This window comes from Corvus hawaiiensis, chromosome 15 (genome assembly GCF_020740725.1).
Source record: "Corvus hawaiiensis isolate bCorHaw1 chromosome 15, bCorHaw1.pri.cur, whole genome shotgun sequence".
Lineage (NCBI taxonomy): Eukaryota > Metazoa > Chordata > Aves > Passeriformes > Corvidae > Corvus > Corvus hawaiiensis.
In genome coordinates, this window is record NC_063227.1 from 1,212,346 (window position 1) to 1,228,753 (window position 16,408).

Sequence of the window (16,408 nt, forward strand, 5' to 3'; positions counted from 1 at the left end):
TGACCTCTCTATCCCACCAGGAAAGGAAGACTTTGGAGACTCCCACCTGTCCCACATGGAAACCCTGGATGATGTTCTCCACTTGGCCAAACAGGATTTTTGGGCAGGAACCATTCAGAAGTGAAGTGCTCTGTCTTGTGCCCGGCACAGCCTGGCCCTGCCCCAGCTCTGCATTAATCAGGTTATTTTAATGAGCTGCAGCAGCTCTTGACTCACAGACCACCTGTGGGGAGAGTGGACAGAGCTGATGATGCGGGGTGGGGACGAAGGGCAGCGATGGCAGATGGAGTGACCGGAGCTCCGCGCGCTGCCTGCGAGTGCCGCCGCAGGTGCCGGGGCAGCCGAGCCCGCCCTGCCTGCAGCCAGGACACGGAGGAAACAAAACCCAGGAATGATGTAAACGATCCCCGGAAAGGCTTCCCATTCCTGGAGAGGCTGAGGACACAGATGTCTGCAGCTGCAGGGAGGCCTCACTCCCAGCAAGGAGCAGTGGGGCTCAGGGAAACACGGGCCTGCCAGAGCCCTCCTGGCAGTGCTGGACACCACTACGTACCCCCAGGATGGTCCTGGAAGATAAAGGGCCCGAAGCCAGGTACCACCATCCTGGCAGGCAGCTTCCAGGCTGACCATCACCATGTAGAGAACCAGCACAACCTCCCAGCACCGAGCAGAGCCCTTGCTGCCCCCTGCCCAGGGGGCTTCTGGTGCTCCGCATGAACATGGCAACATCCCAGTCCTCCCACAGCCCCCAGAGCATCGCTGCCCACAGCTCCTGGTGGGGCACAGCCCATCTGCCCCCCAGCACGAGGCAGCATTCCCCGGATGCCATCCCCACTCTCCTGCACTGGACACAGAGTGTTTCGCGCACTTAGCAGCAAAACAAAATAAAACGGGATTTCTCCACTTCCCCACCCAGCTCCCATGTCTGGCACTTCTCCCTGTGCTTATTTTTGTTCACATCCTGGTGTTGTTTTATGGCAGAAGCCCCCAGCCCGTCCCAACCTGCAGCCACAGAGTTTGCTGGGCAGGCAGCCAGGCGTCGGAGAACGGGAGCTCAGGTGGGAGCAGGCAAGGTCTCCGAGTAAAACCAAATGTAAATATTCACCACTCCAGCACAGAGGAGGGATGCATCCAAACAGCAAACACAGGCAACAGCTTAAGTGCCTGGAAAACATCAGGGACATGGTAATGAAATGGAAAATTACTGCCCCGGCTGGCACTTCCACAGGCAGCCAACTGCACAAGCGAACAATGTGAGGATGCAGCAGTGAAAATCCCTGTGTCCCAACCAAGCCAGGGATTTGGGCACAGTGCTGGCTCAGAAAGAGAGAGATGTCAAACCAGCTGAGCACGGCTGTCCCACTGCACGGAGCTGCCTGACCTTCAAACCCCAATCCCTGACCGCTATTCCCAAAACAAGGATTTTGAACATCGCATTTCCCCTCCACCTGCACACTGCCCCACTGCCACTGCTCCAGGCAGGTCATGTAAATGCCTCCAGCCTTACACCTGTGAGAAAAGAGCCTCCAAGGGCAGGATGGAAATGCCATGTTTTACTCACAGCTCCCCATTTCCCCCAGTTGCCTCACTGGGGAGTGCAGGTCAGCCCCTATTAGCCTAGCACTGCTCCGATAATTGTAATTTCTCCTCTCAGCCTTTTCCTCCAAGTGCCAGGGGAGGTTGGGCATCAGCAGGAATTTCTTCCTGGAAAGTCTGCTCAGGCATTGGAAGAAGCTGCCCAGGGAGGTTTGGAGTGCCCATCCCTGGAGGTGTCCAAGGAAGGGCTGGATGTGGCACTCAGTGCTCTGGGCTGGGGACAAGGTGGGGATGGGTCACAAGTTGGACTTGATAATCTTGGCAGTCATTTCCATCCTCAGTCATTGTGCAATTCTGTGATTCCTCTCCTCTCCAAACCCTGGCACGACCCACAGGAAGGCTGCAGATGACTTTACCCTTGTTACCACAATATTTCATCGACTGGAGCCTGGAATCACATTTCATTAGGACAGAATGCCCTGCCCGAGACAGCTAATCGATTTAGAGGACACTAATCCAGAAGAAATTTGCTCCTGACCCAGGCAATGCCCATTAGTGGAGCAGAAGGGGGTCTGGCAGGGAGGGGGGTCCCTGCACAGGGGGGCTGTGGTAGAGCCCCCACCAGACACCGCTGGGGGGGAGCAGATTGCTTCAGGCACTGGCCCCGCTTCTGGATTAGTTTGTTATTAAATCTCATCAGTTAATAGGTGGGCCACAGGGAGCCCACTTGATTTCTCAAGGGACAGGCACCAAAGCATCGGGGCCCCCAGGGGATGATGGGCCCAGAGACCCCCGTGCCCCAGGTGGGGAGGGGACCAGCGCCCTGTCCCTGCGGGCAGGACAGGAGGCCTTCCCGGCACATCCCAGCCAGGCCATGGCATGGGGCAGTGCCTCCCCTGTCCTCCCTCTCTCATCCCCATCCCAGAGGCAGCAGCTCTCACCCACAGCCAGGGCAGGGAAGCGGGGTCAGCTCCCCGCCCCTCCAGAAGAGGTTCTGCACAGCCTCCTTCCGTCTCCTCCCAAGGAGGCTGCGGAAATCCTTTTGTCGCCGGTGCTCCTCCACCTCAGCCGTAAGAACAGGAAAAATCCCACTGCGCTCACAGGAACATCAGTGGAAGTGAGTCAATTTTTCCTGCTTCAGCAGGAAAAGAGAAATATAAATTAAAATCTCCAGAGGAGCCTAGGGAGGCACGCAGGGTGAGAACAGGGATGCACAGCCCAGGGCACAGCACAGAACCATGGAATAGTTTAGGTGGGAAAAGCCCTCTAAGATTCTCATGTCCAACTGCTCCCCCTGCACTGCCAAAGCCAACACTGAGCATTGTCCTCATGTGTAAAACCCCTCCAGGGATGGTGACTCCACCACTGCCCTGGGCAGACTGTGCCAGTGTCTGACCATCCTTTCCAACAAGAAATCACTGCCTTTAACCTGGGCTTTCTCCCAGAATTCATGGGAGAGACACCCAATGCTCGGCTCTGCAATGGTTGGATCTTTTTGTAAAGCATTGCTTAGCAACCAGCACTCAACGAGGGCATCGCTCTGGACAGATGCTGCTTCAGTGAGAAAAAGAATAAAAAGCCAGCAAAGGGATGCTGTACCAGGCAGTGTCAGGAAAAGGCACATGCCAAGTCTTTTTACAGGTCACTCGGCCCAGAGAACCCTTCACACCTCCCTCATTGCGGATCATGGAATCCCAGACTGGTTTGGGTCGGAAGGGACCTTAAAGCTCATCTCATTCCACCCCCTGCTACAGGCAGGGACACCTTCCACTAGCCCAAGCTGCTCCAAGCCCTGCCTGAGGTCCAAAGTGCAGGGAAGGGTGAGGAAGCAGCACCCAGCCCTTGGCTGTCCCGTCGCCCCCGCGCTGGCACAGGCGGCTCCGGCGCACGGCTGCGCCCGCCGCTCCACGTGCCAGAGCCAGATGGTCCGGAGGCTGGTGTGCTTCCCACAGCTCCAGCTAGAAACCCGCCTGGCATCGCGGCACAGACATCCCCTTCCCCCTCGGCGCCACGGTGCCCACGCCACAGAGCATCCCCAGCGCACCCCCTGCGCCCCAGGAGGGCCGTGACTCCCCAGCTCCCACCAGCAGCTGGGAGCAGAGGCAGAGGAGCGCAATTCCCGGTTCCTCCACGCCACACTTGAGACCATCCTTGCCATTAACAGCTGGGGCGATGCCCTAAAGATCCCACCCTGTCAGGAGACCACGGGCCCAGGGCGACCAGCGCGGTGACACCTTTGGTGCGGGGAGCACACCAGGAAAACGGGGAAAACATCGCTGTCCCCGCCGGCGCGGTGACAGCCGCTCGCGTGCCCGGGGGAGGACGAGGGGGATGATTCACACCAGAGCGAACAAACTGTGCAGGTTCGCGTACGAGCTCCCCCTCGCTTTGCCTCCCCTCCCACCCACCACGGTCACGCTACAGCTACTCATCCCGGCTCCTGGGAAGTGAGGGATGAAGTAACCCGAGCCCAGCGATGGATCCCTGGCACAGCGCGTCCTGCCGCTGTACTGCTCCTGGATGCTGCAGAAGGGCCCCAGAATGCCCCAAACCAGAACCACAGCGTGAGCAGGGTTTGTTTGGGCACACTGGCACCGCTGCTGCCCCTCGGACACGGTGCGGGGACTGAAGCCCCTCTGCCAGGGTGCAGGAATGCCAGCCCCTGAGCAGCCCTGCCCGGGTTGTGCAGGGATGCTGCCCTGGCTTTGGCATTGCTCCTGGGGTTCAGGGAGAAGCACACCACGATTTTAGGGTGCCTGTGGGGAGAGGATGCAAACAAAGGGGTTGGTGGTCCCCCTCTGCCAGCCGGGGAGGGGTCTGGCAGCACAGCAAGGGCAGAAGCGACTCACCCCATCCCACCCCTGCTACTGAATCAGCCGGAGAGGCACCACGTGTGCCAACCTGCAGAGAGCACAGGGACACGCAGGCACCGCCGCTGCCTCCCACCCTCCCCTCAGCAACCATGGGAACGGCATCTCCTCACACGGATTCCCAACGTCACTGCGAGCTGCTGCCAGCAAAGGAAAGGAAAAAAAGGAAACCTAAACGAGCCCACCACCCCCAGCTCGTGTCCAGGGCACACAGGTGATGCCACACACCTCTTGGTCTGGCAGCACTGCAGAAACAAACGGAGACAGATGACTCAAGCTGTGCCAGCACATCTGCAGCCCGGGGAAAACAGCCTCCTGACCCAAATCAGGCAAATCTGCTCCATGCTGGAAGCATGAACAGGACACAGCACGTAGTAGACTCCCAGTGCTGGAGGAACACTGGGACATCCAACCTGGCCCTTCGCATCCCCTTCCCCAGTCCACCCCCCCTGCTCAGAGTCCCTCCCTGGACACAGGTGTGCACTCTTGTCTCCACCAGCTCCAGCAGTGCCAGCCCCTGCCTCTCAGAGCTGCTCTTTATCCCAGTCCATCGCCTGCCATCCCAAAAGGGTGGGTTTAACCTGGCAAAGGACACGTGCTCAGTGCAGGCCCCGCGGCTCCTCCAGGCTCTGTCCCCACCCCAGCGTATCGGGACATGTGCCCAGAGGTGCTCTGTGGCACGCTCCCAGTTACTGAGATCTCCCAGCCCTGTTCATGAGCCTTCAGTCAGCACAATGTAAAAGATGTAATCATGGACACAGACTCCTCTGCACACCCAAACCCTCGTGCTCACCAGCTTCCCTGCCAGTGCTGCCGACAGCCAGACCCGGCTCCAGCCCAGCCCCACCTCTCACAGCACTTGCTCAGTGCCTGCTGCAGGACCCGAGGAGCCCACCCCGCTCTCCCTGGCTCCCCACCATCAGTCCCCAAACCTGCCAGCACTGCGGGGTCATGGCTGGGGTGAGATCCCCCTGGGAGACGGGCGAATGCTCCCTGGGAATGTTGTGAGGATCCTCCCGCATGGATCACAAGCACGGCAGCGCACACGGGGGAACCGCTGCAGCATCCACACATGGCAAGTTTCCCTCTGACAGCCAGGCAAAGACAGGTGGGATAAGTGTGCAGCCCTCTAGGGCCAGCCCTGCCGGCACCACGATCCCTCCAGGGCTCACAGTGCAGACCCACCACCACAAAGAGCATCTCCCAGGAAGGAATACGCTCCTCTTGTTAATTTCCACTGGGGAGGAAGAGGAGGATCAACTTGTGCTAGAAATGAAACACAGTATTATCACCTGTCCTACCCCTCATTTGAATAAAATCCCAGACAAGTTATTAAAGATGTGGCTGCACAAGCCACACAGGTCATGCAAAGAAGGTCCTCAGTGCCTCTGGCTCTGCTGGTGCAGGACTGGCTGAGCCATAACCATGTCCCTCCTCCACAGCCCAAAGTATTCCCTACACCAAAAGTTTCCTACAGGAATGAAGAGGGGAAAAATGCACCCTGACACAGAAGAGCCATGTTACACCTTGGCTGGGTGAACAAAGCCGGAAAAAATCAAAGTAAATCATTTTAGCAGCCAAACCCAAACCCACGTGCTTTCCCCAGCCCAGCCCTGTGGTTTGCAAGGCGGAGAGAGAGCCCGGGGGGGCCTGGCCATGCCCCAGCGCTGCTGGGGGGCAGGCAGGGACCCCCCGCCCCTCCAAGCACGGAGTGACCTCCTTGGGCAACGCATGGATGCCACAGGAAATCCTCTCCAGCCGCAAGGCAGCGATTCCCCGGCGCTGGGAAGGCACAGCCAGGCTGTGCAGCGCTGCAGGTGGCTCACCTGGGCTGCCCCGCACCCTCGCAGCCCATGGGCAGCCGGCACCCAGCGCTCGGTGGCAGCAGCCATGCACCATTTCTCATGGCACAGCCCCACAGAACCGAGTGCCAGCGGTCACAGCAACCCAGCCAGGTGGTTACTGTTGTTTTTGCACCCTCCAAGAAAGCACAACGCTCCTTTCCCTCCAAACAGGAGCCTGCAAAGTCCAGCACTCTCCTGGGCAGGAGAACAGCTCTGAGCACTCAGGTTTGCACCTGCACAAGCAGAGACTGTTCCTGGAAAGGCCAGACCTAAACCTCTGAACCTTGATCACTCCTCTCCTCTGTGCAAAGGTGGTGGGAAGGTTTGCACTGTGACTGTTTTCTTCAGGGACCAGAAGCACAAAAAGGATGAAAATAACCTGAGATGGGCTTTGGATTCCTCCTCCCCAGCACCAGCAGACACCTGGGGCACCTGGGACACACAAGGACCTGTCACCCCAGATGGCACCAGGTTACAAAGCAGCCCCAGACTGGGATCATGCTCCAACACACCCAAGGGCATTCTCCCTGCAGAGGCACACAAGGGCACTTGGAGTGCACAGCACCCTATTATGTACCTGCCTCTTGCCCACCCGAGGCAGGGCTCCCCCAGACCCACTCCCAGGGGGACCGAGTGTGCCGAACCAGGGGTCATGGGGAGCAGGAAGGGAAAGGCAATGACAAAGCGGGCAGTTGGCAGCATTGGCTGTCACGTTTCCTTATCACCTGCCTAAGCCTTGTTTGTGTAAAAAGGGAAATAAGTAAACACTGGGCAAAAGTTTCACTTTCGCTTCCAGACTGTTGCAGATCCAGTGCCAGCTCCATCCAGGACTGGCACTGCTGCCCCACAGCCATGGGCACAGACATTTCATAAAGGCTCGGTTTCAGCAAGACGCTCCTGAGATGTGGAACAGAACCTGTGTGCAAGCACATCCCAGAGTCTGGAACACCAGCAGCACCACCAGGAACCACTCCACCGCTCCAGTTCATATTTTAAGCTGCACAGCAGCTTTGGAGCAGGATGTGTCCCAGGAAAAACCCCATAGCTGCAGCCAAAGCCCTGCTGGCATTACCTGTGGTGGCAGCACAGGCCACAGCAGGCACACTGGGGTCAGCCCAGGGGGCAACTCATTAAAATCACACCCTGCAGGCACAGACAGAAGAGAGACCGAACCTCTCTGACAGCCGCACGCACCGGCTGGGAACCTCAGCTGGGAGCAGGGGCAGCCCCAGCTGCTCAGCACAGCCAGCATGGGACACGCTGCTGGGGGGCACAGCTGGCATGAGACCTGTGGGACAGTGCCACAGCATCCGCCCCGGGAATCCGGCGGGGCCAGAGGAGCTCCCAGGCACTGCAGGATCCAGGTCCACCCCCGCAGCACCCCTTCGGTCCCGTCTCTCCTCGCAGCTCTGCTGTGACCCGGCCAAAAAAACAGCTAAAGGAAAAGTGATCCAAAACACCAAACCAGCCCAGCTGTGCCTTTTGGGGCATGGGCACCTCTGCCTTTCCCGTGGGAGCCTGGGGCAAGGCACAGCACCACGGGGCCCAGCCCCTGTGCCCCTTGTGGGGAGGGGGTTCACAGAGCCACCCCAGCCCAGCCCCAGCACACAAATTGCAGTCTGTGCCGTGGGAGCACGGCAGCAGCCGGGGCGTGGACGGGTTTGGTGGCTTCAAATTAGTGCCTGGGAGTTGGAAGAAGGAAAACAACCCAGCAGAAACGTGGCAGGGCACCGGGCTGCAGTCAGTGCCTGAAGGGGACAACAGCCCCACAGCCACCGGGACACAGCGCCTGGCAGCACAGGGAGAAGGGCACAGGGAGGAGGAGGAGGGTGCCAGGCTCAGCCCTGTGCCACAGCACAGGGGAGGCGATGGCTGGCAGCCCCTGCACCCCCACATCCTCTATCCCTACATGTGCTGCTTGTGTCCCAAAGCAAGCTGTGGGCATCCCCACATCCCCGTCTGGGCGCCTGGGCTCCAGCTCCCCCTCCATGGAGCACAGGGGCTGGAGGCGATGCCAGCACAGGGACGAGCCTCTGGCTCCCTGCCTGCCCCTCACACAGGCACAGGGACACGCAAAGGGACAAAATCCTTCAGCATCCCTGGTCCTGATGGTCACCACAGCTGCTGCGCTGGAGAATGAGCTTCACGGCATCCAGGCTTTGAGTTCATTATTTATGTCACACTTGAAGTCTCTGCATCTGCAAAACTTTCTGAATAATTTATGGATGGTGGATCAGGGAGGAAGAGGGACACGTTTTGCTGAAAACCAGGTCACTGAATACCAGCCAAGCAGCGAAGGGAGACAATGGAAACGGGCACAGAAACTCACTGGGGGAAAAAGATCCAACAGCATTTATGTACACACAGGCACACACACTCCAGAGATGCCCTTGGCATCTGAGGATGTTTAGCAAGACCAGCCCTTCAGCAAATGGAGATCATTTTCAACCTTCTGAATTTATTCTTTCTTCTAAGGGAAGGAGAAAATGCTGTGAATCATTCCTATTTCTCTCTGTACCTACACTGAGGGCAAAAGAAGGGCAGAGCAGCCCCTTCACTAAACCCTGGCAGAGACTTTGTTACGTGTCCTCACTCCAGTCTCACCAACCCTGCATGCCAGTGGTCCTGCTCCTGCCCAGCTCTGCAGAGGGCTCTTCCTCTCTCTTCATCTTCCTCCCCTCCACCACCCCGTCCAAGCGGCCCCTCACCAACACACAGTTACACATTCCCCCCACGCCTGTCTTCACACAAAGAGGATGTGAAACATTCAGCAGAAAAGGCAAGAGGAAGGAAAATGAGAGAGGATATTGCCGAGACCTCACGTAACTCTGGCTGCAGGCTATCACACTGTGCAAGGGCCCAGACACCCTCGGAACCCCTCGCTCCATGGGCAGCATGTCCTGAGCCAGGGGTCTGCTGCCCCCAGGCCTGTCCAGCTCCACAGCCACGTGCCACAACAACAGCTGAGGAGCAGCATGGAGACAATGACAGTGAGATAAGGCCACCATGCCCAGCCATGGGCAGACAAACCGAAACCACTTGGAAACATCAGAAAAAAATAAAAGCCAGCTAAGAGAAGCAAGCGCCCAGTCACAGCCAGGAATGGCCCCCAGATACCACCTGCACGGGCTCACAGGGGTGACATCCCAGCCCCTGCAGCAGTGACACAGGTACAACAACCAGCAACAGGCAGCACAGCAGCTCCTCACCCCTGAGCATCTCCATCCCTGCTGCTGGACACCGGAATGGTCTGTAAGGGCTCATGCAACACATCAGACCTTGGACCCGTCACACACTGAGGGTGACACATGGGAAGAGCTGGGCCAGATCCCATCCAGCACCAGGGCTCTGCGGGATCAGTCGGAGGGATCACAGCTTGGAGCAGGCACACAGCCACTGAAGCCACTCCTACAGCAGGAGAAGGATGCACAGAGGGCTGAGCATCCCAGCCAGGGAGGGGACACCCCTTCCCAGCCTCCCTGCCCCACACACCCCCAAACGCTCCCCCAGAGTACCCTGGGGACCACCCCAGTGCCACACGAGCAGGGGAGGTGGCGGCAGGGCAGGCAGTGGCGGCGCCTGGGCACTGATTTACGCTCTGGCAGAATCAGCGTTATTCCTGTCCCTGCAGCCTGGGCACCACTGGAACTCCCCCCCGGCCCTGTGCAGGAATTAAGGACTAATCCAGGAACACATTCAATAGAAGCTACAAAACAATTCAGCCATAAAAACATCCTTATCTCCAGAGGCCAGAGAGCGTTCTTCCTGCCCGGTGAGAGCAGCCTGGGGCGTGGGGCCGTGCGGCACAGCCACGGCTGGGGGACAGGAGCCCACTGGCAGCCACGAGCCCACAGGGGCTCACAGCACACCCCAAAATACCTGCACACAGCGTGCCCAGGGGCGAGGGCACAGCCAGTCACCTCAGCCAGCACTGCTACGAGCTAACTGAGTAAGCCCAGAGACACCTCGGGACCCACCAGCTCACTCCCAAAATGTATTTTCTTATTTTCTGTGAAGAACAATGCTGTCAGATTTGTTCTGGGATAAAATGAATGCCCCAGGCAGGGCCAGGCACTGGCTGCTTTCAGCAAACGCTCCACAGCAGAACACAGCTCAGACCTGCAGAACCATAAACGCACCCACAGCTGTCGGGTTTGAGATTCTTTTAACCCCAAATGCCAAGAATTGGTACAATGGGAGTCCCTGTAAGCCAGATGTTACCAGCTGCTACTTCAACACAGAGGAACTACACCCATGGGGCTCGGTGTGAGATCAGAAGGGGAGGGAGCAGGAATCAGCCCTTCTGGGAATGGACAGGATGGTGGGAATGGATGGAGCATCACCTGCCTGTGCACCCTGGGGTGACCTCTCTGTCCCACAGCCCCCACAATGACCCTGGCCAGGCTGGTTCATGACAGGCGATGCTGCAGGGAGCAGGTGCTCCATGGCACCCGTGTTCACGACGTGCCTGTCACCCCAGGGCACAGACCGGTGACCACACATGCTGCCGGTGTGCTGGGTACAGGAACCCCCCTGGATGGGGAAGCGCCCTGTGATTTGGGCCAAAGAAACTTAAAAACAGAAAAAACCCAAATGACCCCATAAAGGAACAGCAGGAACAGAGCTGCAGCTCAGGGAGCAGCCCACCCAGCACAGCACCCCGAGGGCACAGCCCCCCCAACCCTGGCAGCGAGTGGCCATGCTGAGGTGTCCCCAACCCCAGACGTGGGGACAGGAGCCAGCCCAGCCTGGGCATTAAGGGGGACCGGGATGCTGCCAGCCACAGGTGAGGGTCTCCCCAGCCCTGGAGCCGCAGCCCGCGCCGCTGCATCCCCCTTCCACCTAGACCCCTCCACATTGGTTTTTGCAGCTTTGCGCCACCTCCGCTTCCCCACTGAGGCGGAGAGGATGGCACTGGAGGGGTCAGCTCGGGCAGAGCCACAGCGGGGACACCGGGCATCGCCCACCCTCAGCAGAGAGGGGAGAGAGGACAACCGGGGGGGGCACGGCACTAACCCATGACCCCAGAAAACCACTCCCGAAGGACGCGACCCCCGAGGGCCACGGACCGAGACCTGCTGGACCAGGACCAGAATCCCGCACGTCCCAATGGACACGGCCACACACATCCTTGATGGACCGGAACCCTGCACATCCCGATGGATCCACCCTGATGGACCACACATGTTTAGATGGACTGGGGCAAGGCCCGTGCATGTGCCGATGGGCCAGAACCGGGACCGCACGTGTCCCCATGGACCACGGCCAGGCACATCCTGATGGACCACGCACGTCCTGCTGAACCAGAACCAGGACCAGGTACGTCCCCATGGCCCAGCCGCAGCACAGCTCGCCGGGGGGACACGGGTGGGCGCAGGTGGTCCCGGATGGAGGAGCCCCTGGCCCGGGGACGGCGCGGGGCGGGCGGGGCTCAGCGGGCGGGCCGGGGCCGGGGGGCGGGCAGGGGTCGCGGGGTCCCGCAGGGCCGCCCCCAGCCCCGCACTTACTCTTCAGGGCGGCGACGAGCGACTTCCCGTCCTTGATGAGCTCCTTGATGAACTTGTTGGTTTTGTCCAGCTCGGCCTCGTGGGAGCGCAGCCGCTCCCGGAACTGCGGACTGTCCAGGCAGCACTCGCTGAACTCCAGCGCCGGCAGCCCCATGCTGCCCGGCACGGCGGGGGAGAGCACGCAAAAATCCGGAGAAAACGAAAAGCGGAAGGGCTTTCAGGGCGCGGCGCGCAGCCGCCTGTGCGGGCGGGCGGCGGGAGCGCGGTGCCGGGCCAGGCCGGGCCGAGCCGAGCCGAGCCGAGCCGGGGGAGAGGAGCCGCGCCGGGGGCGGAGCTGCCGCCGCTCTGGGGCCGCCGCCCGGGCCGGGCCCGCCCGCGCCGCCCGCCCGCACCGCCGCCGCCGCGCCCCCCGCGCCGCCAGCCAATGGGAGCGCCCCGCCGCCTCCTCTCCCCGCCCCCTCCGCCCGCTCGGCCAATCAGCCGCGGGGGTGGGGGCGGGGCGGGGCCGCGCCCTCCCCGCCGCTCCCGCACCTGGGCCGGCCCCGCCCCGGGCAGAGGCGGCTCCGCAGCGGCGGCGCCGGGCCCGACCCTGCGAGCCTGCCCCGCGACCCTGCCCGGCCCTGCCCCGCTGCCCGCCACCCTGCCCCGCGACCCTGCCCGGCCCTGCCCCGCTGCCCCGCCACCCTGCCCCGCGACCCTGCCCGGCCCTGCCCCGCTGCCCCGCCACCCTGCCCCGCGACCCTGCCCGGCCCTGCCCCGCTGCCCGCCACCCTGCCCCGCGACCCTGCCCGGCCCTGCCCCGCTGCCCCGCCACCCTGCCCCGCGACCCTGCCCGGCCCTGCCCCGCTGCCCGCCACCCTGCCCCGCGACCCTGCCCGGCCCTGCCCCGCTGCCCCGCCACCCTGCTGCCGGCAAACCCGCGCCCGGCCTGCGGGAGCGCCACTCCGGCCCGGTGGCGACTCGCACGTTTCTCCTCCCATCGCACATCTGTGCAGGAGATTATTGCCCGGGTTTAGTGGTGTGATCTGAGAGAATAAACCCGTAATCTCCTGGAAGGGCTGGATGTGGAGGGGCAGAGGGAGACGCCGGCACCCACGAGAAGCTGTGGAGCCCCGTCCCAGCGCTGTGTCCCCAAAAGATCATCGTCCCACGGACGATGGCTGTCACCACTTCCCTCCACAGCTGCGGGATGTCGTCACTTCTCCCCCCAGACGATGGCTGTCGCCGCACACGCAGACCCGGTGCCTTCTCCCCACAGCCCGCTTCCTTCAGGAACACGCCAGGAATTTGGCCCGGGCGCAGCAGCTGGCTCGTCACCTCCTTGCCTCAGCTGGGAGCTTCCAGGAGCAAACTGCAGCCACACAAAACCACTGCTCCTCTTCGTGGCTCCGTCTGGCTGCCATAAGGTGCATGGTGGCAGCTGATCACCAGGAAAGGGAGAGGGACCATCAGCACCAGCCCCACGGAGCTGAGCAAACCCAACCCCAACACAAACACCGGCACCAAGTCAAGAACGAAGCACCGCAAGCCGCCCCCGGCAGAGACGCGCACGGACGAGCCGGCGGTGACCTCTCCCCCCAGGCTGTGACAAGCAGACACATTTGCGGATAATCCCCGAGTGGCTGGAATTCCCCGCTTGCCCCAGCTCAGCCATCCCGCACCGGGCATTCCTGTCAGCTCAGCCGTGAAACGCCACCGGGGCCCGGGCCAGCACCGCTCTCCCAGCTGCGGAAGGGGATGGTCCCGCACAGAGCCCTCACAGGACGGGCTCCGGCCCACGCCTGATGTTAAAAAGTTCATCCACCTGTGTTTTCCAGCGGGTGGGGGCGGGCACAGGAACCTGACACCAGCTCAACCTTTTGTCTCTGGTTTTTTTTATCCTCTAAAGCACGATTCTCTCCATCCTCACACCACAGCCTAATTCAGGCTGAGTCACTGCCTTCAAACGTGGTTTGCGAGCCACATTTTTTTGGATGGGGCCTCCTAATTATAAAAAAAAAGGATGTAATACTAATTACACGCTTATCTTGTAGGCAGGATATAAAGTTTAATGAGCTGTCATTTATGCCATATGCACGCAGCCCCATAAAAGCACAAGATGTTATTATTTGGATTATGCTCCCTAATTCTACCCTGCACAAAGGCACGGGAGCACTATTTTGGTTTTATCCATCACCATTGTTCGCGTTTAAAAGTGTTCCAGCACTTACTGCTAATAGAGAAGAACCTGTAACTAGACTTATAGGACACTGCCTTAGAGGATCCGAATATCTGGGGCTCGAAATTGAATTTTTTTCAGCACTTTTCCAGAACCACAGAAAATGATGATGCTCAGGCTGTCATTTTCTGATGAGGACAGATTTGAGGCCGTACAATACCACTGGAATCGAGGCCTCTGGCAGGCAGTGAGGAATCTTCTCTCCTTTTTCTGGCTTCATGCATCAGGAGACACTTGTTGTGTTTGAGCTCCAAGTTTGGGAGCAGAGCAGGGCAGCAGGACTGGGGAGGAACAGCCCTGGACATCTTCCAGCCCTGTTTTCCTAGGATTGTGCATCCAAACTGTAAAAGAATATCACAGAATATCCTGAGTTGGAAGGAACCAACAGCAATCATCGAGCCCAGCTCATGGCCCTGCACAGGGACACCCCAACAATCCCACCACATTCCTGAGAACGTGTATCACTGAAGGGAAAAATAAGCAAACAAACCCCCCACACTTCCACATCCTCCTGCCTGTGGATAACAACAGCTTGCCTCCCTCTGTAATCCCTGCCACATTTGCCTGCTTTGATTTATTTTTTTAAGCAGCTGGGTTGTCTCACCCCAAGTGAGCCAGGTCAGCTGGACACAACCCTGGCCACTGAGAGCTCATCCCACTGGCCACAGCCAGCCCTCCTCTGAGCCTCTGCAGGGCTGTGCTCACACATCCTTCCCACAGATGAAAGCTGTGGCTGCCCTAATCCCGCACTCCCACCCCTGAGCCGTCCTTGACCACACATTAGCACATTCTCCTTCACTCACCAACCCACATCCCACAGCTCAATCACTCAGGGAACATCAGCAGGAAACTAATCTAGCATTAAAATAAAAATTTTGAAAAGAGCAGTTTCTACCCAGATTAGGCGACTCTGGGATCAAATAACTGCTGGTGCAGGGGTGGGGGCCACAGCCAAGCAGAAGGAAGAGGGAGACTGCCAGAGGGCAGGGTTAGATGGGATATTGGGAAGAAATCCTTCCCTGTGAGGGTGGGCAGGCCCTGGCACAGGGTGCCCAGAGCAGCTGTGGCTGCCCCTGGATCCCTGGCAGTGCCAAGGCCAGGTTGGACGGGGCTTGGAGCAGCCTGGGACAGTGGAAGGTGTCCCTGCCCATGGCAGGGGGTTAGAACTGGATGATCTTTAAGGCCCTTTCCAGCACAAACCAGTCCGGGCTTTTCTGACGGCAGCAGCATCAGCTCAGAGCAGCCCCAGCTGCTCTTCCCAGCCCTCTCTTGCCACCAGCGTTATCTCTGGGTGGGTCACATAACCAGCCGGATTAAACCGGTTTGTTAGAAAAACAGCAATTCTTTCCAGAGTGAGCTTTCAGCTGCATCAGCTCCCTCATCTGAGCACAGCATCTTCCCACCTCCACATTCCTGCCCCATCCTCACACCGGCTGCAGTTGTCACCGGGTGCCCATGACACATCCATTGCTAACACGGCGGAAGGAGCCCCTTCTCCCCTGGGAAGGCTTTCTGCCAGTTAAGTTTACCAATTAGGGAAAGCCGGAGTGACAGCAGGAGCGGGAGGTGAGGAGCCAGCCCTGTCCCCACACGGCAGCTCTGGGCCCCGTGTCAGCTCTCGGCACCTCACGGCTCTGTCTCGGCAGCTCAGAGCGACAGAGCCCTGCAGGGAGGCTGGGGCTGAGCCCAGCACCCACACAGGGACCCCGGGCCTCGCTGTGGGAGCTAAACCCCTCATCCTGTGCCTGTCCTGCCTCGGGCATCTTGGAGCTTCCCCCCAGCAGCTGACCCGGTCCCAGCAGCATTCCCACTGCTGTGAAAATCAGAACCTGTGTTGCAGGGTGAGGGATGGCGGAAAACCACCCACTATCCGGGTCTCACAGCACCAGAGGCTGGGGCACTAATGCATTTCATCAAACCCCAGGAGACAACAGGCATCCTGACTGCCAGAATCCAGGAGCTACACGAGAGGTTTCTTGGAATTGCCCTCAGGCAGCAATGTTCAAGGTCTACTTATTATGTGCCTGTGTATCACACACACATCCTCCTTGCTCCCAGGACTCTTTACCAGGCTAGACACAGACGAGGCATTGTATAAAATAAAACAACCCTTTTCCAGATAATACATTAGACCATCATAATGAATCTCCTTGAATTCCCTGTTGTAAACCAAAGGGCATGCATTGACCTGTTGCACTGACAACCCTCCAAGGGATCTGATCCTTGACCTTGGACCTTTCATTGTCTGTGAATACAGCTCTAGGGTAGACACCAAGGGCTTCCCCTTCTCCCGTGTTATCCTGGAAGTGTGCTGTGGGTGTGTTCTCGTTTGATGCTTCTCCATGTGACTGCAGCAAACAGCCTTAGTGACACCTTCACCATGACAGTGCTCCCTCCACCGAGCACTCATGAGCTTTCCATACAACATGATTT

At 59.5% G+C, this 16,408-nt stretch overlaps 1 protein-coding gene across 4 annotated transcripts in view; it reads right to left on the bottom strand.

Annotated features, from left to right (window-relative positions):
• ARHGAP26 (Rho GTPase activating protein 26) overlaps window positions 1-12,044 on the bottom strand; it is a 100,585-nt gene extending 88,541 nt beyond the window's left edge. For all 4 annotated transcript variants that reach the window (XM_048319515.1, XM_048319514.1, XM_048319516.1 and 1 more), the window contains exon 1: window positions 11,758-12,044. In XM_048319515.1, the coding sequence (XP_048175472.1) occupies window positions 11,758-11,911 (154 nt within the window). In that variant the 5' untranslated portion in view covers window positions 11,912-12,044. The remainder of the gene's footprint in view (window positions 1-11,757) is intronic.
• Between the last annotated feature and the right edge of the window lie 4,364 nt (window positions 12,045-16,408).